The following is a 21,598-nucleotide window of genomic DNA, read 5'->3' as shown; positions in this document are numbered from 1 at the left end:
AGATCGGCGGGCGCGCACACACACACCTGACTGCTCTGTCTCAATCGCATGCATCATCACCAAAACATCCTGCCTCTCTTCCTCACGTTACTTTATCCCATCGTCCTACCTAGATATTTCCCTCTGCTGGTCACATTAGGCATTATAGTTAATCTACTATCAACAGTCTATCTAGGGAACAGGATGTGTTGAACAGGATATCAACACAGGGAATAGATTGAGGGTTATGTATGCGCGCGCAGTGCGTGCGTGTGTGTGTGTGTGTGTGTGTGTGTGTTCGCGCCGATCTGTTGGGGTGTGTGTGTGTTCGCGCCGATCTGTTGGGGTGTGTGTGTGTGTGTGTGTGTGTGTGTGTGTGTGTTCGCGCCGATCTGTTGGGGTGTGTGTGAGTCTGTGTGAGAGAGAGAGTTTGTGTGCACATGTATGTTTGGGTGCGTGAAGTCGGACAGCTGTTTGTAAATCGGCTGTACACTCGTTATTGCGGTGGAACGTGAGACTGAATGACTGCACTCGAACATGTCCACTATGGTGTCGGACAACACTACAAATGTCCGTCCCTTCAAATAATGCCCTATTTAAGGGTATAGGGTCGATTTCGGATTCAGCCCCTGTCGTGGAGACTGAGCAGCCCAACATCTCGATTGAGACAGAGCGTGACTTGTGTAGGTGAGTTTGTGTGCACATGTATGTTTGAGTGTGTTTTAAGTATAATTACAAAGGAATTCATTGGTTTTGTTTAACTCTGAAACAATTTTCGAGTTGCGTTGTGGTAAAAATAGCTACGGGTAACGCCAGCTGATTGAGGAGTTCAACCACTCTACGTCATCAACCTAGAACGCAAACAAAATGGCGCCGCCCATGGTCCAAATATAAAATCGATTTTTAAAATAACGTAGATCTTTCATGGGTTGTCTACTACATAATTCAGTAAGAGACATCATTTATGTTATATTAAGCCATACAAGTCTCAACACCAGGGGATCCCTTTAAAAAACATCTTAAGACACATCTATTCCAATTGCACCTGACCAATACAGAATAGCACTTACTGATCACCACAGCAACGACCAAAAAGCGCACACTCCTGGATCATATCTACGTCTCTCATCCGGATTTGTGCCTTCAGGCGGGTGTGTTACATAGTTATCATAGCTATCAAAATCCAGTGTTCTGTATTTTGCGTACGTGAGTTTTTGTTGTAGATGGCTATTGCTGTGCGTTTAGCTAGAATACCATACAAAACCAACCCATTGGGCCACTGAATCCGCATTAACGACAACAGCTGGGGCATCAGCCTTAGTCCTAATGAGTTATCATAGCTATCAAAATCCAGTGTTCTGTATTTTGCGTACGTGAGTTTTTGTTGTAGATGGCTATTTAAAAAAAATAAAAAAATAAAAAAATATTGTGTACTGTGCTAATTAATTGAGATTTCTTACAGCTCTTACAGGTTGTTGGCCTTGTCTGTTTCGTTGCTTCTATTGCTCTCCTCTTTTTTGTAAGTCGCTTTGGATGAAATCGTCTGCTAAATGATTAAATGTAAATGTAGAAAGAAACAGAATTTACCCTGGCTTAATTAACAGCTATGGGAGTTAATGAAACAGAGGGACCATGCCTTGAAAACAGTACTCAAATCTGTATGGCTCATGACAGAAGAACATTTCAGTGTTTACGTAATAAAGTTGTAAAGGAACTAAGAAAAGCAAAACGAAATTCTTCATCGAACTTATAAATGATGCAAAGGGGAATAGTAGTCTGTATAATAGTAGTAATATTAATAAAATACAAAAGAATAATATTGACAAAGGAAATAAAGACATTCAACTACAAGTTGAGGGAAATTTAATTCAAGATAAGCAGCAAATTGCTAGTGTATTCAATATTTTTTTGATAGATTCAATTCAAAATGTAGGGTTTAGTGCAAGAAATAAGGACATTGTGCCATTAAACTATAATGCTCTTGTTTTTAATATTTCTGAAGTATCTGAGTCTAATATAATACAAATGTTGGGTCAACTTAACAGTTCTAGGGCTAAAGATGTCTTTGATTGTGATTCTACCTTTGTTAAAAAGTATACACATGTTCTTAGTACACCCATTACTCATCTGGTTAATTTGTCAAAAAACCAATGTTATTTCCCGAATGCTTGGAAGTCAGCAGTAATAACACCGATTTTAAAGAATGGTGATCCTACTAATGTAATCAATTACAGACCTATTAGTATTCGTCCAGTGATTTCCAAAGTAATTAAAAAGGTAATTTGTAGTCAGTTAATAGAGTATTTAAATATTGGTTCTTTTCCTCTACATCCAATTCAGTTTTATTCTACAGAGAAGACAAACTGTTACTTTGTTGAACAAATTAAATCCAGTCTTGATGGAGGAGGTGTTGTTGGTGCTGTCTTCCTTGATTTTAAGAAGGCTTTTGACACTGTCAATCATAATGTACTTTTATCTAAATGTTTCTATTAATACAATAACATGGATTGAATCATATCTAAATTTAAAGAAACAATGTACAAGAATTAATGATATATGCTCATCATTTTTTGACTGCACTACTGGAGTGCAACAGGGATCTATTCTTGGACTTTTTTTTTCAGTTTTATTTAGTTTATATATTAATGATCTGCCCACAGTGTATCCAGAGGTCCAGCTCTTAAACATTGTATTACCTTCTGTAAAGACAACTTTAGGGAAACCAGGGCATCTGCTAGAGGCAATTGTTCAGTTACATTTAAGAAAACTGCATTTGGACAATCTGCGTTCTCATATAGAGCAGCAAAAAGATGGAATTCATTGCCAGTTCATATTAGAGAGTATACATCATTTAGTATTTTTAAAACTCAATTGTGTTGAAAAATCAGTTGTGTAATCATTAATTATATATCTATATATATATCTATATATATATATCTATATATATATATATATATATATATATATATATATATATATATATATATATATATATATATATATATATATATATATATATATATATATAATTAACTTCTTTGTTATTCAAGATTACTGTCTTAGCTAACTCTGTCACAGTGTATGGTCCCTGTTAAATAAATAAATAAATAAATAAATAAATAAATAAATAAATAAATAAATAAATAAATAAATAAATAAATAAATAAATAAATAAACAAACAAACTAACATATTACATTTTTAATAATCATGAACTAGTTTTAAAAACTGAGATTTTAACTATAATTTTCACATTTCTTATGTAGCTATATACACACACACATTTTTTTAATATAATGTTTTTTATATTTTCAATGAACTTGCAGGCTGTGCATTCTGCCTTCTCCACAATGGATACATCTTTAGATCTAGTCAAAGAACAGTAATTAACTGTGCTTCCTTCCTTGGAACAGCCATCAATGATGCCACAACATGTTAATTAGACAGCTCACTAAGGTTTGGAACACAGCTTTATTTTGAGAAAAATTAAAGGGGGGATTTAATGCTATTTTATGCATTCTGACTTATTTACACTGTTAAAAGGTTGGATTCTCATGCTATAAATGCCAAAGTTTCAAAAAATAAGTTGATAAGTAGTGTCTTTTCCAAATACACTACTTCAGGAATCGTATACGTTTCGGAACATTTTATTTTTTGAGTATGGGCCTGTATGACGTCACCAGAACATGACTTTCCAGGGCAGCAAAGGAGTTTGTTCCCGGCACACGAAACAAGGCCCAGTTCGACGCTGGATTTGCAGATCATTTAAAACCTGAAAGATGGAGCGGTCCCAATGGTTAAAATGTCAAAAACACAGGCGGTGAGTGAAACTGCATTAACTGTCTGTGTTTTGTTGGCAATCGTGCACAAGTGTATATAATGTAAACAACACAAATGTATAGTGAATCAAAAGTTATCTAGGGATAATGCCATGATGTACGTGTGTGTGTGTGTGTGTGCAATTGTAACTCTTTAGCTCCGTCCATTGCACGCTTCCAGGAGCTTGACTGTTTTCGGAAAGAATCAGTTCAGCGTATCTGTCTTACATAGGCTAAATCTGATAAACCTTTAACCCTCTTAGGCGTCGTTTTGAACTTTAACCCGTTCTGACCCACCTGTATGGTCGCAATGCGTGGCAGAGGCTGTCTGGTGTTGGCACCCCCTTCAACAGCAATACCAAGTGTACTGGCACACTTGGGCACCCGTACAAGTGTAGGCTCCATTATTCCCATCTAAAACAATGAACAAAAGCGACGCTACTTAAGACATCACACTCAAAAAGACAAAAAAAGACAGAGATTTCAAAGAATATGCAGGAGGAATACAAAAGAGTTTAACATGAATGAAGAAAAATCTGAGCTAAACCAAAATTCTATTTAAACAGAACCAGGACAAACAAGACTAAATCCTTACAATGTGGCATTAAGACATGCTTCTGTTTAACAATTGACCTATCGGTAAGCCCCTCCCCTCGAACGCAGATGAGCCAATACCAATTGAGCATCAGTTGCACGGGCACCGGAACTCGGACATCTTTAGGTTTCAGCGCCATAGAGAAACATTGAAAAATCTGATGCTCACATTGGTTTGATGGTGTTTCTGCTACAAAAATAGTAAAAACGATATTCCTGGGTTACTGTAACACTGATTCCAGGCATCCTGAGAGGATTTTTTATTTTATTTTTTATTTTTACGGTGTATGTTAGACAAACTATGGTCTACATTTCAGTGCATCTCTCCATATTAGATGGTTACATGTACATTCATTTAATCTAACCCTGTGGTAAATGAACAGTGTTGATCCTGGATGTTATCATCTGCGATTGTAATGAGGCTTTTCCTTATATTCTTCTGTATCGTTTAGTTTGTTTTTGTACACATTTTTGATATTTCTGTGAGTTTAAATATGTTTACGGTCTACATTATCTGTCTTACTATAGTTGAGGGACTCCTATTTTGATAGGTATTATAGTTTACGGGTAGTGAAAGGGAGAGCTGGCATGGTCTGTATATGTTTGTTTATTGTTAGTTTTTTTGAATATAGTTAGTATAGTATAGTATAGAGTATAGTTAGTTTTTTAGAGTGTTTTTGTGTCACTTGCTGAGTATGTTAATGATAATGCAACAAAGAGAGAGAGAGGGTTTGTGAATGAGACGTTAATGCGCACACTTTGTTGGTTCAGCTCTTACAGAGATTTTTTTTTAGTTTAAAACGATGTAACATTTCATAAACCACCAGTTAAGTTTGGTCATCATTCAGAAGGGGTATATATTTTGTGTCGAAAAACATCTTGGGATGAGGTTTTCACACTGACAGCTGTCATAGTAAGAAGTAGCAAATCCGTTTGTTTGTCCGAGTTAGCAACAGTAACTAAGGGGGGCTGGGCTTACCGATAGGTCAGTTGCTTATATGATGAAATAACACTAAATCATTTTAACAACAGAAGATTTTCGCTGCTCTCTCACCTGTTTTGCGGTGGCCTGTGCGAGTCCTTCCGCTCTGTGTGTTTCACCTATGACCTGCAGGAAGGGAGGTTTACCTGGCCGCGGGCTGCTGTCCTTACTCAACCCTCCAGCCTCTGCGATATCCACTCCACTGTCCTCGCTCAGAGTCTGTCCGCTGTCTGACAGCTGGGACAGCGTGGCTCCTGGGAATACAGACAAATGAGCACACAAAGCTATAAATAACCACACAATTTAGCTTTTAGAGATTAGAGGTCTGTGTTCAGAATTTATGTGAACCTCACACATTAGTTGGATCTGAAAAGAGTTATACAGCTGGACGAATTCCCTATGTTCTGAACTTCATCAAAGTTTAGGTGTGTCTACTATGGCTGTCAATTTAGCATGTTAAATTAGTGCAACTAATTATTTCAAATGAATGAGATGCTGCCTGACGCCTAGGTGCATTCTGTAATAAGGTAACCTGGCATCTAAATAAATTAAAGCATTAGGTACCTTCTTTTATCTTTATAGTGACATCTAAAGCCAATTTTTGTAATGTGTATACAACATGCATGGGTATCGATAGAGATTCCCAGATTCAGTTAGATTGTGATTCATTTTGGTATATATTTCCATTATAATGTCTCTTTTGATTGGGGATAAAATACATCTGTTGTACAAAAACTGTTTATTGTCATAAAAAAATTGCTGTCATAATTCCTGTCTTGTGTTCCCCTGTTTAAGGACTTTTAATTTTGAATGTTGTCCTATTTAGTTCCTGTTTGTTTTGTACCTTGTTTGTTTCCATAGTTACCCTCATTTGTTTCCATGATAGTCACATGTAGTCATGATTCATCACTTTCCCCTGTCCTGTGATAGCCCCTTGTTAAATTGTGTATTTAAACCCCATCCAGCTCTCTTTTGTTTTTGATCTCACCCTGCATTGCAATTATTATAAAATTATAACCTCAGTAGAAAAAATATAGAAAATGTATGTTTATATATATATATATATATATATATATATATATATATATATATATATATATATATATATATATATATATATATATATATATATATATATATATATATATACACACACTCTCACCTAAAGGATTATAGGAACACCTCATACTGTGTTTGACCCCTTTCGCCTTCAGAACGCCAGCTTTGCCTTAATTCTACGTGGTATTGATTCAACAAGGTGCCGAAAGCATTCTTTAGAAATGTTGGCCCATATTAAAAGGACAGTTGATTGAGATTTGTGGGATGCACATCCAGGGCACGAAGCTCCCATTCCACCACATCCCAAACATGCTCTATTGGGTTGAGATCTGGTGACTGTGTAGGTCATTTTAGTACAGTGAACTCATTGTCATGTTCAAGAAACCAATTCGAAATGATTCAAGCTTTGTGACATGGTGCATTATCCTGCTGAAAGTAGCCATCAGAGGATGCGTACATGGTGGTCATAAAGGGATGGACATGTTCAGAAACAATGCTTAGGTAGGCCATTTTTTAGGCTGCATTTAAACGATACCCAATTGGCACTAAGGGGCCTAGAGTGTGCCAAGAAAACATCCCTCACACCATTATGCACAGTGGTAACAAGACATGATGGATCCATGTTCTCATTCTGTTTACGCCAAATTCTGACTCTACTCTTCTTCCTATTTGTAGTGGAGATGAGTGGTACCTGGTGGGGTCTTCTGCTGTTATAGCCCAACCGCCTCAAGTTTGTGCAATCGGTTGTGCGTGTTGTTAGCCTAGAACAGCCTTTCTCAAACTTTTTTCAGTTAGGGCACCTTTCAAAAGTGCATAAAATTTCAAGGCACCCCAGTTTAAAATATATTTTAAAAACACTGCATAACCCAAATTTAAATGCAAATGTCCTGTTTATTTAGACAGGACAGTAATGAACAGAGCATAATACTCCATTTCAAAGTAAAAACTGTCCGGTTCTTGTGGGGCTTTTCTTTTTAAAAAACGATCCATGCTGCTGTTGCTTGTTTCTTGCTCTTTGTGAAATCAAATGTATTTTCGCGGTTAAATTATAAAACAATGTAGCCAACTGCACAGTCACGCGACCCCGGTGAGGACGTCATGACAGTTACTGATGTGGGATTTTTATGGTTAATTTTATATATATATTTATCTAAAATTAATTTACAATTTTATTAATCCGCTCATATGTTTAACCCTTTCACACGCAAATGTAAAACATTCTGGCTGACCCCCCAGCGTGAGTTTTTCAAAGCGACCGTTATTAATGTGTCACTTTATGGTTTCCATGGTGACGCGTCATTGCTTGTCATGTGACACACCGCAGCAACAACAGAGCTGAATGAATGATCTGCTTTTATGTCATTTTTCCTTTTTTATTCAAAATATTCACACATTTGTTAGATATGGCATGAAATATCTGATATTCCGATTGTCAAATATATACAAGTGGAAGTGTTTTGTTGTTTAAACACCTTAACGATCGCGTTAGTTGAGCTGTATGCACGATGGGCGCCGTCATCACCGCCGCACGCGGTGTTGAGAAAATCGGATCTGTTGGATTTACAAGACGTGAATTCATCCACTTCTCCCAAAATACATAAAAGTAAGTGGCAGGTGAACTGGGAGAAGAATAGACTCAACTTTAAAGTTACTGACACAATGTGTATCTGATATGAATAAAACTAATTATAACGGAAAGGATTATTATTGCCTCTTCATTTTTCATCATTTTGTATTTTAAAAACTCTAAATGTATTGTTTTTTTTAGTACGTATATGTATGAAACCCAAAATAAACATTATGTGGCTGAAACACTGAAAAGTTGTGATATATGACAGCTCTGAGCGCGCCTGTCTCTGGCTCAGTGCAAGCCAACGCGAAAGCACATTTGAATTTACATTTGAAAGAATGTGATGCACTGACCGTTCTAATCACATGTGTGAATGTGTGATCGTACGTGCGAAAGGGATACAAAGAAGAAGAATGTATTTATATAAATTCAAATATATTTTATATATGAAATTTCAGTTTTTTGTTTTTTTTTAGCCTAACGTTACGTAATTTTTTGGCGGCACCCCAGTGTGCCGCGGCACCCACTTTGAGAAAGGCTGGCCTAGAAATCTAGACGCACCCAAGCGGCAGCAAATCTAATCTGCCCACAAGTGTCATCTAGCAACTCTCAATACCCCTCTGAGCTGTAAACGCCAAACTCTTGTCAGGCCAATCACATCATGTATAGTTTCGTTGGGCGGGGCCATAATGACGGTGGCCGAGTTGCGTTTGCGTGCTTCTAGTAAACACAGAAACTGGTGAACGGTGGTCTTTCGAATCAGCTTTAACCGTGACTCTGGAAGACTTGGAGTTGAGCTTTTCTCTGAGAAAAGAACGGCACTGAAGTCATTCTTAAAAAGGGAAGATGTGTTGGGAGTTTTGCCGATCTATCAACAAGCTCCGTTTCACCTTCGTTGCTCTGGTTAGTTGTAGCGCTATCCTATCGCGTGCAGGGGGAGTTTGAAAGACAACCGTTTATCCCGCCCCTCGGATTGAGCTGTCAATGGTGAGTTTCCAGAACAAACATCTAGATGTGGGTCTGGCTTGTCAGGCTAGCGTGTTGTGGCTTCAGAAATGCTTTGCTGCATACCTCGGTTGTAACGAGTGGTTATTTCAGTCAAAGTTGCTCTTCTATCAGCTTGAATCAGTCGCCTCGCCCCATTCTCCTCTGACCTCTAGCATCAACAAGGCATTTTCGCCCACAGGACTGCCGCATACTGTATAGTTTTTCCCTTTTCAAACCATTCTTTGTAAACCATAGAAATGGTTGTGTGTGAAAATCCCAGTTACTGAGCAGATTGTGAAATACTCAGAATGGCCCATCTGGCACCAACAAGCATTCCACGCTCAAAATGGCTTAAATCACCTTTCTTTCCCATTCTGACATTCAGTTTGGAGTTCAGGAGATTGTCTTGACCTGGACCACACCCCTTAATGCACTGAAGCAACTGCCATGTGATTGGTTGAGTAGATAATTGCATTAATGAGAAATTGAACAGGTGTTCCTAATAATCCTTTAGGTGAGTGTATATGTAGTCATTTGTTTTTAAATCAAGCTAAACTGGTTACTCTACATTTCTGATTCTCTAAACAAATTTGGTTTAAACGGGTCATTTGTTAAATAAAGACATGTAGGGTGAATTCAGGGTGATTGGGACACTTTTTCCATTGAGATGACTTGGAAAATGTGTCCCAATCAACCTTTATTCACCCCACAATAAACATACCCACTATAAATCTAACTAGGGCTAACGTAAAGGGATAGTGAAAATTCTGTCATCATTTACTCACCCTCATGTCATTCCAAACCTGTATGACTTTCTTCTGTGGAACATAAAGAAAATAATAATAATAACCAAAACTGCTTGTTGACCAATGTGGGATTACAAACGTAAGAATCTGTTTAAAACATTATGTACATTGTGTTTTACATTTTGAGGAAAAGATTGACAACATTCTATGAAGATCAAGTTAATTAGCCCTGGTGTTTGAGACATTAGCTTTTTGCCTTTATGCACTTCCTGACTATTTGGTATGACAAGCCCAGGGCACAGTTCTACTTTAGTCTCAGTGATAATGTAAATGCATGGACAATACTGTCAGAGTAATTGGGTTAGCATCTATGCATTTGTATGACACTGTTATGTTGATTCGATTAGAATTAGTGACACTCTTTACCTATACAACATTTGCATTATTTTGTTTAGATTGTCTCCACCTCATTTGCTGTGAAATCCCTCAACCTGAAATGTGGATAAATTACAGTGTATACGGTTTTGAATTAGACTTGATGACTACAGCGAACAAACAGCATGTGTTCTCAATAAAGAATCTTGCTGAAGATATATCCAAGTTCTCCTGGTCTTCACTTCTGAGTTTCCAACACAAAACTTCTTCAAACGGTCTGCTTTTGTGTTCCACAGAAGAAATTACAAGTTTGAAATGAATTATATGCACACTCATAATGCAATTATAATGGGATTTTGGCAATATTGCGATTAAACTTTACCTGACGTAAATACAATATGAGTCTGCACAAACAAGCACAATTAAGCTCAATTAGTAACCATAATCAAAGTAAACCATGTAATGTAGGCCTAGTTTAAAGGGTTATTTTACCCAAAAATTAAACTTTTGTCATCCTCATTAATTAATTACTAACCCTTATGTCGTTCCAAACCCATAAGACTTTCGTTCATCTTCGAAACACGAATATATTGCAAAAAACAAACAAAAAGTTGAATAAAGTCGTTAGTTTTGTTTGTTTTTTGGGCACAAAAGGTATTCTCGTCACTTCATATAATTAAGGTTGAACCACTGGTGTCACAAGGATGATTTTATCAATGTCTTTCCTACCTTTCTGGACCTTAAAAGTGTTCATTAAATTACTGTCTAAGGAAAGGTCAGAGCTCTCGGATTTGTGTTTCCGAAGATGAACGAAGGTCTTACAGGTTTATAACGACATGAGGGAGAGTAATTAATGACAGAATTTTCAGTTTTGGGTGAACTAACCCTTTAATCACAATAATCAGACATGTAGACACATGACATGCTGCTCTGACCAAAAATGTGCATGTGCTCGGATGTACACATACACAATAGGTCCACAGAAATGTGATTTGTATTTGGTTAGAGTAGATTAAAACAGTTGCCAGTAACATGCCTAATGTACATGAGTCCTTCATTTGTGCTCTATAGTGTAATAATCACACTGCTTAGCATAATCAGAATAATGAAAATTCTATGAAAACGGGAGTAAAGAGGTTTGCTTTGTCATGTAAACATCTTACTGCGATTAAGTCCATATTCTGATTACTGGAAATAATCGCATTATTGTTGCACATGTCAACGTAGTCGATGATGGCAGAAATTTCATTTTTGGGTGATTTATCATGTTAAAATATAATTTCAGAGTTCCTTCACCTCGTAGCTGGGGCTGGGGTCTTTCCTCTGCCGTCTCCGGCTCAGGGTGTAGTGGGCTGTTCTGGGTGGCACCGCAGCTGTGTGTAGATGGGGAGCCCTCGAGCTTCTCTGGGCTACAGGGAGGCGGTGCTGGCATTAGCAGTGAAGGCGAAAGGGACGGAGAGGAGCGGGGAGAGATCATTGGGGTGCCCTCTCTAGAACGATTTGGAGACTCTGGGTGCGGGGAGAGTGCCGCCGCATGCCTGCTCATCAGAAACTGAACCAGATCTCTACACGGTGGTCCGGAGGAAGGGCTGGCGTGATAGGATGATGGTCGTGGAGAGCTGTGATGGTGAGAGCAGGGTGGAGGTGTGTGATGGACAGAGCAGGTGGAATTGGTGTGGTGGATGGTACAAGGGGAGTTGTGAGTAGAACATGGCGAGTGATTGTGGGTGTGGTTTTCCTGGTGCCGCCTACAGGGGGCGGTGAAGAGCAGGTTGGTCTGGGACAGCTTAGACGAAGGTCGTTTGGTTTGACATTTTGGGCTGGCATGTCGAATAGGTGGAGGGGGAGGCTTGAATGAGGGGGGTGACTCAGATGATGGCTGCACGTTATCCTGAAATAAAACAGAAACATACTGTCCATTTTTATCTCCTCGCTGTCACTTGCATAGTAAGACAGGCAATTAAAGGATGCATTATCATTGAGGGAGGTTATGATAATGCTGTGAAGAAGAGGGGAAAAAAAACACATTCTGACATTTTAAAGCTTTTAAAGGTGTCATTTCCTTCCCAAAAGTCAACACATTATTAAATGAACAGATGATAGAGTTGTCAGTGTACAACAATTTAGCACAAGCAAATGTTTATAACGAGGTTGTCAATTATGGATTCATCTAAGATAATCGTTTATGATTACAAGAGTTAATGTTGAGCTACTTATGCTTAATTAAACGAGAATAATGAAAAAAATCTATTGAACTTGACAAATTCAAACTTCAGCAAATTGATAAAAAAGGAAATCTGATACATGGGTGTGCCCGGTTTTAAAACCTAACAGCACATTTTATGATGATGTCACAATGCATTTTCTATTTATCAAAGAATACTTAAACAGAACAATAGTTTTCAGCATAGGTAATAAGAAACTTTTCTCTTTCTTTCTTATCAGAATAATTTCTGAAGGATCATGTGACACTGAAGACTGGAGTAAATTCAGCTTTGCCATCACAGGAATAAAATGCATTTGAAAACATATCAAAATAGAAAACAAATTTTTAAATTGTAAGAATATTTCAAAATATTTCAGTTTTTACTGTATAGTGACTACTTTCAAAAGCTTACCAAACCCTAACTTTTGAAAAGTAGTGTATATGTTGAGTTTTGTGCCATTTTCAAATGTATTTTTCGATAAATGTTCTTAATTTACATAGAGGTCAATTAGAGGCATTCTGAACAGTGAACAAACTATCAGACTGATCTATCAATCTTTCGGATTACAAAATACAGCCTTATGAGTTAGAAACACCCAAAAACAAAAGAAATAGCATTTTCTTAGGTCTACAGGGGATGTGACAGTCTTTGTATTTCAGGGATATAAATGTTTTGTTTTCGTAGCCTTTAATCTTGTCCCTTTCTTTCCTTGTTACACTCAACTGATAAAAAAAACTAAAAACATTTAAAGTTGGCTGATTTTACTCCACCAAAAGTTGGTTTAATCCAATCTAACAGCATGTAGACACACAACAAAAATAAACAACTCACCAGAGCAACGTCAGGAAGAGAATTTAGACTCTCAAATGGCATCAAATTCCCATCCAACCTGCACTCGCTCTATAAAAGTGAAGCAAAAAGCATAAACAATCACTGAAATGACTTGGAGCAACAATCACTCCAGAACAAAACGCAATCAAAAAATGTTTGAGTTTAAGACATTCACACTCCACTTGAGGGGCAGTTCTTTATTTCTCAGCCTTTCTCATCAATTCAGCTCAACTGCCAGCTTGTAATGAGTGAGATTTACAATTCATAATGGTTGGAATCAAATCATGAACTTACCAAGACACAGTAGATCAGACTATTCAATGTAGGCCCAGAAGAATAAAAGTTAGCTATTACAGATTCAAAAAGTTATCCCTCTTCCTTCAAATAGGCATTATAAGCATGAGGATAAAACACATGAAACTCAATTATATTATATTATATTATATTATATTATATTATATTATATTATATTATATTATATTATATTATATTATATTACTGTATATTATATATTATAAATACATAATATATTATAATATATTACATATATTATATATTATCATAATTATGATGTATTTTGTAAAAAATTGAATGGTAGTATGTTGGTTTTAGTATAATTTCTTTGAGTTTTGGGCTTTCTTCAGTTTTATTTGTATAAATAAATAACTATTATACATGATTGATATAAATGATTATACATCATTTTTGGATGAATACACTCTCTTTCAAAAGTTTTGGATCAGTACGATTTTTCTTTTAGGAAATTAATAATTGTAAACAGTTTAACAAATGAAAAAAACTGGAATAATATTTCACAATATTACTGTCTTTTTCAGCTAAATTAAATATTCAAAAACGAGTACATTTGTATTTTTACTCAAGTGGAAATGTTTAAATATTCCTGAAAAGAATGTTCTTAAAAATCATTGTAAAAGTTAGGATGACCTCCAACCTGTCTAAAATCCCCAAAAGTAAGATGTTTAATCAAATGATTGTTTTTTTTTCTTCCCAAATATGATTATTTGCATTACAAGATAACGCTACACATATTAATAGTACTATGAATGTGGACTCTTAAGAATGTTTCAAGACTTGTACTCAAGAACATTCTTATGAACTTCTTAGAATTTCTCTTAATCATTTTTTATGATTTTCGTGAATCCGACCCCTGTACTTTAATTTTATTCACCAGTGCATGCTAATATTCCCAGCACTGCACAAAAACACATTCACATGCCTTGTTGTAGCCAAGGACTGCAGGGGTCAGCTGGCAAGCAGAAGAAATGTGGCCCTCTGGATGGGTGACGCAGATTGAATCAGGGTGCAGGAGGCCTGGGCCTCCGTGCCGAGCTCTCCACGCCTCCATCTCGCGATGTAACACCTGCCCGTCGAATCGCTCCAGGTCCTGCGGAGCGATCAGAGTCCGCACCTCAGCCAGCAAGGACAGCTGGGAAGCAGGAACAGCCAAGAGATCATTAAATGAAACACCTGAAATCATCCAAAATACATTTTTGCTAACCATCAAACTAAGAGTTTTCAGTGACATTATGGTTTGTTAGCAATTCTTCTGAGGTTTTTTGCTGCCAGCCTCACCTTGGCATGTGTGTTGAAGAGTTCAAACAAGGCCATGGCCAGAGGCTCTACCCCGATGTGTGCGCGCTGGTACTCTTGAATGTAGTAGCTCATGGTCTGTCTCTCTGTCTCTGTTAGAAGCATGAACGCCTGTTCCTCCAGCGAGTTCCACGCTCCTGTGCGTACCACTCCGACCGCTGGCGCAACACCTTTACAACAGACTGACTGCAAAAGAGGGAAGATAAAACAGAACTGTAATGTTGTGCAGGAGTGTGAAACCTCTTATCGTCCAGTCTAATGTTTGCATCTACAAAGATGCCTTCATTTGTTTTAACACCCTTTCAATTGCATCCTTCACTGCATCTCAGAGCAACACACCGTGGTCTTTCATTATTAAATGAATCTGAAATCATTTGAGTGACTGATTCAATAACCCATTTATAAAGACAGCCACCTGCTTCATTTCCTAATAATTCAGCCATGTGATTTTAGTATCATTGGGATGCCATTATAGTTTTTATTATTTAAATATAAACTTTCATTTAATGTCATTGTTGTGTATTTTGGTCATTTTTATTAGTTTCTGTTTTTAATATGCCTTTATTTTAGTTTCAGTTATTTTTGTACATCATGTTAAACTAAATGACCAGTAAGAAATGTAGGTGAAATAAACTAAGATTAATTCTGAATGCTTTAATATTTCAGTTATTGTTTATTTCAAGTAAGAAGATGAAATTTATTTATATTTTAGTTTAAAGGTAGGCAACTTGTTTTATAAACACTTTTTGTTATACTGGTTGAAACTCTCTTCACATCCTGATATCAATTAATAATAGAAGTGGTCTAAATATTATAATCATATAATTGGTCCAAAGGCTATGATATGATGTAATACCTGCCTGTCAACATATGTATTTCCATAACTGCGCTCACCCTTCTTACACAGACATCACAGACATAAAAATACACATGGATTGAAGAGCGCTCTGAAAGGAGGATTGGACGAAGGAATGGACCATCGCTCTGCTCCACATATTGTTTTAATGAATGTTTTAATTACTTATTCATTAAGAAACTGACTTGACGGCACCTACTGGCAGTTTTAGTTTTATATATAATGGACCCTTTTCACATATTGTGACAACGCACTTTAACGGTCTGCAATATTATAAATCCTGCAACACTTTTTGTATTTTCATTAAAAAAAAATGTATGTACATTTATAACACTTTTAGTTTGTATGATATTACTTTTGCATCAAATTACAAAAACAACTTGCAGCTGCTATGAGGGTGTTTCTAATATAGCGTCTATGGAAGTGATGGAAAAAATAACATCTTTCTCCTCTTTTCACTGCCGTTTTCAATCTCACTTTATTTTTCTCCTCTTTTTGAAAGTTGTGAAATCACTGTTGTTGCGTTTTTCTTTTGCTATTTGAAAAAATGGGGGGGGGGGGGGGGGGGGTATATTTAATGTATTCTCTTATTCACCGCTATAAAACTTAACCTAACTATGACGACTTCTGCTCTGAGAAACCCGGAAATGTGAAAAGGGTCTACTTCATTTTTTCATATTTCATATTTCAATAATCAAAATTTGCTATTTGCAAATCAATGCTATATGTGATCACAATTTTAAATGCATTACATTTATGCCATTAAATAGTCTGTGTAAACTCATCTTAATGCCTCTTCTAATTGAATAAATTGATTAGATATAAGAATTTAACATAAAAGAAGTTTAGGGGGAAAAAAATACATATACAAATAAAAAAAACTTTATTCTACATACAAATTAGCATTGTAGTCACTAGCTTGTTAAGGTCACATGAATTTATTTGTATAATCTGCATGATTTTCTGGTGTCTCAGAAGCTTGTCTGAAACCCTTAGGAGGTATCTCATATTAAAACGCTGCCTTTGAAGTCTGGGAAGGCAGCTGGCTTTGGTTTCGGATACAGCCAAGGTTACTCATTTATTTGTATAAGTGAAAATAATCAAATAGTGGCAAGTAGTGCTACAGTGATATAAAATAGTTGCGCAATCATTAGTCACACCATGTAGTTGATATGAACTGATGTAATGTGCGTGTTCAGGTCAGTGTGTGGGCAGCAGGCACTCATGGGAAAGAGAGAACAGCAGCTGCAGGACTGCATCTCCGAGACCTCACCAGTCAGCCATGTCTAATATGTAATGTTACATACCCTGGGGTAATAAACTCGCTCTCTCCCTCTTATTCATGCACCTTTTCTTTGAAAACATGACCCTCCTCAGATTTCTACTTTTAGACATTCTCCTAAATCAGACCAACATCACAATAGCTCCAGCATCTGTCAACAAGCTTCATATCTCCAGGTGCTGCTATTGCTATAAAAACAATAAACATTGAAACACTGTGCATAGTATATCAGTGCCCCCAGGCATCTAGCTGGTGACTTACTCTGAGAAAAAAATCTTCAGAAAAGAAACATTTTTAAAGACTTTCGATACACAAATCTTTAAAAGTTTAGTGTGAGAGAAAACATCCATTCAGCAATGCAGAGGAGTGGCTCTCAACTGGTGGGTCGTAACCTTAAAAAAATTGTCTGATATGGACAAAGCTAAATGCAAATAATAAAACATCTAATTCTATAACCATGCATAGTTTGCACACTAAAATGGCCTACAATTTGCTGCTGATATCAAAGGTTGTGCATTCAATCAAACATCATACAATACATTAAAGGACAACTCCAGTGAATTTTTACGTTTATCTTGATCGTTATACCTTTGTGAGTACAGTCTATAGAAAAAAAACGAACCGGATTGGTGCTTGCAACACGAAGTTATTACAGTTAATGCCCAGAGTCCCCCCTCAGCTAAAACGGCAGCTTTGAGGGCATAAACGTAAAGGGTGTCTTTGTGCCTCTTAGCAGACATAAAATGCAATTAAAATGTCTGTCCAACATGAACAGGGCCCATACATGACAACGAGATGCGTTTAGCCACTTTTATATCTCTCACAATTTTGTATTGGGTAACCACCTAATGTCTGATGTATAAAGTAATGTAAAGTTGAAAACCACTTGCTTCCATGTATGTTAGTAATTGTGAGAGACATTATGTGTAAAAGCATATACAAATATAATATATGAATGCACACTATTATTTGATTTTAAAAATAAAATAATACTTTTATTCAGCAAGGACGTGTTAAACGGATCAAAAGTTATAGTAAAGACCTTTAAATTCCTATAAAAAACTATTATATTTCAAATAAATGCTCTTGAAATTTCTATTCATCTGATAATTCCCTTGACATCAGTAGTTATTTGTATTAACATTAAAAAAATATTACTGTTTTTGCTTTTTTATATTTTTGATCAAATAGATGCAACCGTGGAGAGCATAAGAAACCTCTTTCAAAAACATCCTCAAATTTTGAAACGGTAGTGTATATGCTATGCTAATAAGGTGACATAAAATAGAAAAGAAAAGGAAAGAAAGAAAAGGAGAGAAAGATCAGGGAAAGAAAATGATACAGACAGACAGTGTGTGTGTGTGTGTGTGTGTAGCTTTCATTTGTAAAAATAAATAAATAAATAAAAATAGGAATGTCTTTCCCATTTCCTATTCTATTTCTCTACTGAATGACAATTAATGATCAGACTCAAAATACTACAAAATACCGGTATGTATGGCTAACACACACAGCTTAATTCTTAGAATTAGTGTGTCTTTTGCCTCTTTCAGTGTTCTACAAAATGCAAATTGCCATCAGAAAGTACATGTCCTCGCTCCTTACCTCACACCATCTGTAACATCACATTATAACATTACTGACCAATGTAATTACTGGTCATTAGGGTACACTTTACATGACAATGGGTTTTTCTCATAGACGACAACGTGAAACGATCCCTGTTTATGGATCTGCGAAAAAGACTAAACTACTGGCTGCCATTTTGTAAAGAAAAACGATCACATCTTTCACAATGTTTTGTCATTTACACGGAGGCGATAATAACAGTATAGTTTTCAAAAGATTGCATATTCAGGCCCCCAAAACGGCATTGTCATGTAAATGAATGGTCAAAACGCATACTAAACTTTCAGTTTTTAGTTAAAAAAAAGTGCTGTCAAAACTATTCAAGTAGCTGACACTCAAAAAAAAAAAATTTGCATGAAAATATGTTAAAGTATGCTTTAAGTAAACTGAAAATTGGAAAAAATGCAAATGTGGGAAATATGCATGTTTATTTAGAACAAGCTATGTATAGCTGTGTAATAGCTATGGAGCCAAAAAAAAAAAAAAAGAAATGCACAAAATACTGCACAACAAATTAACACATAATAATGTTTCTTAAACATCAATTTGTAAATAACCACTCAACACCGACGAGACCGGACAAAGAACTGAACAAAATAGATGTTCAATGCCTGGATTTTGGGTGGGGACTCATGGGGGGGGACTCATATTACATGAAAGTTTGATTTGGCAAGCTGCTTTGCACTTTATCTCAAAATGCCTAGACAGATGATGTCAGGGGTCTGAAGAGGACATTACTGCCCTCATTCCTGGATATTGCTGATCCACAGACCTGATCCCTAAAACTGTCCCTTGGCGTTCCACTGTGCCAGTCTTAATCAATAACTCAGGATAAGGCTGCCTCAGCCAAATGAACTCTTAAGTTTAAATGCACATGCATAAGCACCCTACTGACAGACTCATCCCCCACAACAAACGTTCATTACCACTCTCAGTTCCACCAAGGACTATTGCTGAACTAAGAAATATCTAGGTGTTCTTTACGTATGAATAGTCCTTGTGATTTACAGGAAGTATTGTACATTACAATCGCGATGACAATGGATGCTGGTCTAACATCAGGTCTGACTTTGTCGATTAAAATGAGTTATGACTCAGTGCAGGATGCATGACTAAGGATTTACGTCAAGAACAGGAAGATGAGGCAGATCCTTTCTGTCATTATGTAATGAAATGTTAGACAATCAAACAGTCTATGAAATATATGGGGAAGACACAAACAAATAAATATATCCTGTTCCCTGTAAAACACTGTATTAAATATCATAAAAAAACAGTTCACTCAAAAATGTTATGTTTTTTACTCACACTCCAAACATAAATTCCAAACATACACACTGCTGTTCAAAAGTTTATCAGTATGATTAAAAATCATAAGTCTCTTTTGCTAAAAAAAGTAATTTTGTGTAAATATGTTTTTAATTAAAAATATCTGTTTTCTCTTTTAATATATACTCACCTAAAGGATTATTAGGAACACCATACTAATACTGTGTTTGACCCCCTTTCGCCTTCAGAACAGCCTTAATTCTACGTGGCATTTTAGTACAGTGAACTCATTGTCATGTTCAAGAAACCAATTTGAAATGATTCAAGCTTTGTGACATGGTGCATTATCCTGCTGAAAGTAGCCATCAGAGGATGGGTACATGGTGCTTATAAAGGGATGGACATGGTCAGAAAAAATGCTCAGGTAGGCCGTGGAATTTAAATGATTCACGCCCAATTGGCACTAAGGGGCCTAAAGTGTGCCAAGAAAACTTACCCCACACCATTACACCACCACCACCAGCCTGCACAGTGGTAACAAGGCATGATGGATCCATGTTCTCATTCTGTTTATGTCAAATTCTGACTCTACCATCTGAATGTCTCAGAAATCAAGACTCATTAGGTAACATTTTTCCAGTCTTCAACTGTCCAATTTTGGTGAGCTCATGCAAATTGTAGCCTCTTTTTCCTATTTGTAGTGGAGATGGCAAAGTGGTACCCGTTGTAGCCCATCCGCCTCAAGGTTGTGATTAGACAATTTCATTAATGGGAAATTAAACAAGTGTTCCTAATAATCCTTTAGGTGAGTGTATTTTAAAAGGAAATGTATTATTGTGATGCAAAGCTGAATTTTCATCATCCATTATCTTCAGTGTAAAATCCTTCATTATTTTGAATATGCTAATTTGGTGCTCAAAAACCTCTTTAATTATTATCAGTATTGAAAACCACTTTATGTATCCACAACTTTCCCGAACTCTGACCTTTTCCATGATCGCTATGGCAACGTAGAACACGCCGGTAACGAACTTCCGGTTTACGTTAGTCTGTACTGTTATCAGCTAAACGCATGGTTGTATTATGAGGATTCAGGAGTAGACTTTTATAACAACACTTTAGGCAAAATGATCACATGTCCCAGATGGTCGCATGGATCTGACTATCTTACAAGAACTTCCTAATATCTGTAGCACTAAGCGGTTCACGTGAGTTAAGCGGTGCAGACATTTTGCCACTGTGTGGTAGGCCGGCTTGGCTGTTCCTATGAACCTCGCGAGAGATACCTTCCTTCCATGCGCCTGTAAATCGTTTTTATTTTATTATAAATAAAGGTTTTGTTGTTACTAACAAATTATTTTATTTTGTTATATATTTCCACTTTGCGGGAGTCCCGCAAAATAATTGTATTTTCCCACAACTCGCACACAATTAATATCTTGCTGCCCGCATTCACCCATCAAATATTATGTGCTGGGTCTCGCGGGAGTGCAGGTCTCTATTTGGATAGTAACGTTAGGCCGTTAGAGCGGTCTTGCTACACATTAAATCTGTAAATTATTGAAAACAATAAACATACCCTTGCAAAAAATTATACAGCTTTACTGCAGTATTTTAAATAGTTTAAACTAATATATAAACTCAATAATTACATTTACAGCAATGAAATGTTCATTTTTATTACAATGCACTTAAATTCATTGAAGTTCATGCATCTATTTTCATGTTGATTAAAAAAAAGTCTACTGACAATGTCTGACATGAACAACATTTCAACAATTACAAATATTAAAATACAAATATT

The 21,598-nt window shown here is 36.4% G+C and overlaps 1 protein-coding gene across 2 annotated transcripts in view; it reads right to left on the bottom strand.

Annotated features, from left to right (window-relative positions):
* Positions 1 to 21,598, bottom strand: part of whrnb (whirlin b) — an 80,735-nt gene that overhangs the window by 7,606 nt on the left and 51,531 nt on the right. The window contains exons 6-12 of one of the 2 annotated variants that reach the window (XM_067438891.1): positions 14,741 to 14,944; positions 14,385 to 14,594; positions 13,148 to 13,216; positions 11,406 to 12,000; positions 5,445 to 5,626; positions 4,094 to 4,210; positions 3,319 to 3,750 (exon numbers count right to left, since the gene is read on the bottom strand). In XM_067438891.1, the coding sequence (XP_067294992.1) occupies positions 3,655 to 3,750; positions 4,094 to 4,210; positions 5,445 to 5,626; positions 11,406 to 12,000; positions 13,148 to 13,216; positions 14,385 to 14,594; positions 14,741 to 14,944 (1,473 nt within the window). In that variant the 3' untranslated portion in view covers positions 3,319 to 3,654. Of the gene's footprint in view, positions 1 to 3,318; positions 3,751 to 4,093; positions 4,211 to 5,444; positions 5,627 to 11,405; positions 12,001 to 13,147; positions 13,217 to 14,384; positions 14,595 to 14,740; positions 14,945 to 21,598 lie in introns of those variants that run through there. The other variant, XM_067438890.1, reaches the window with a different exon arrangement.

Source organism: Pseudorasbora parva, chromosome 3 (assembly GCF_024679245.1).
Source record: "Pseudorasbora parva isolate DD20220531a chromosome 3, ASM2467924v1, whole genome shotgun sequence".
NCBI lineage: Eukaryota > Metazoa > Chordata > Actinopteri > Cypriniformes > Gobionidae > Pseudorasbora > Pseudorasbora parva.
The sequence above is the reverse complement of the archived record's forward strand: the minus strand, read 5'-3'. Positions and strand labels throughout refer to the sequence as shown.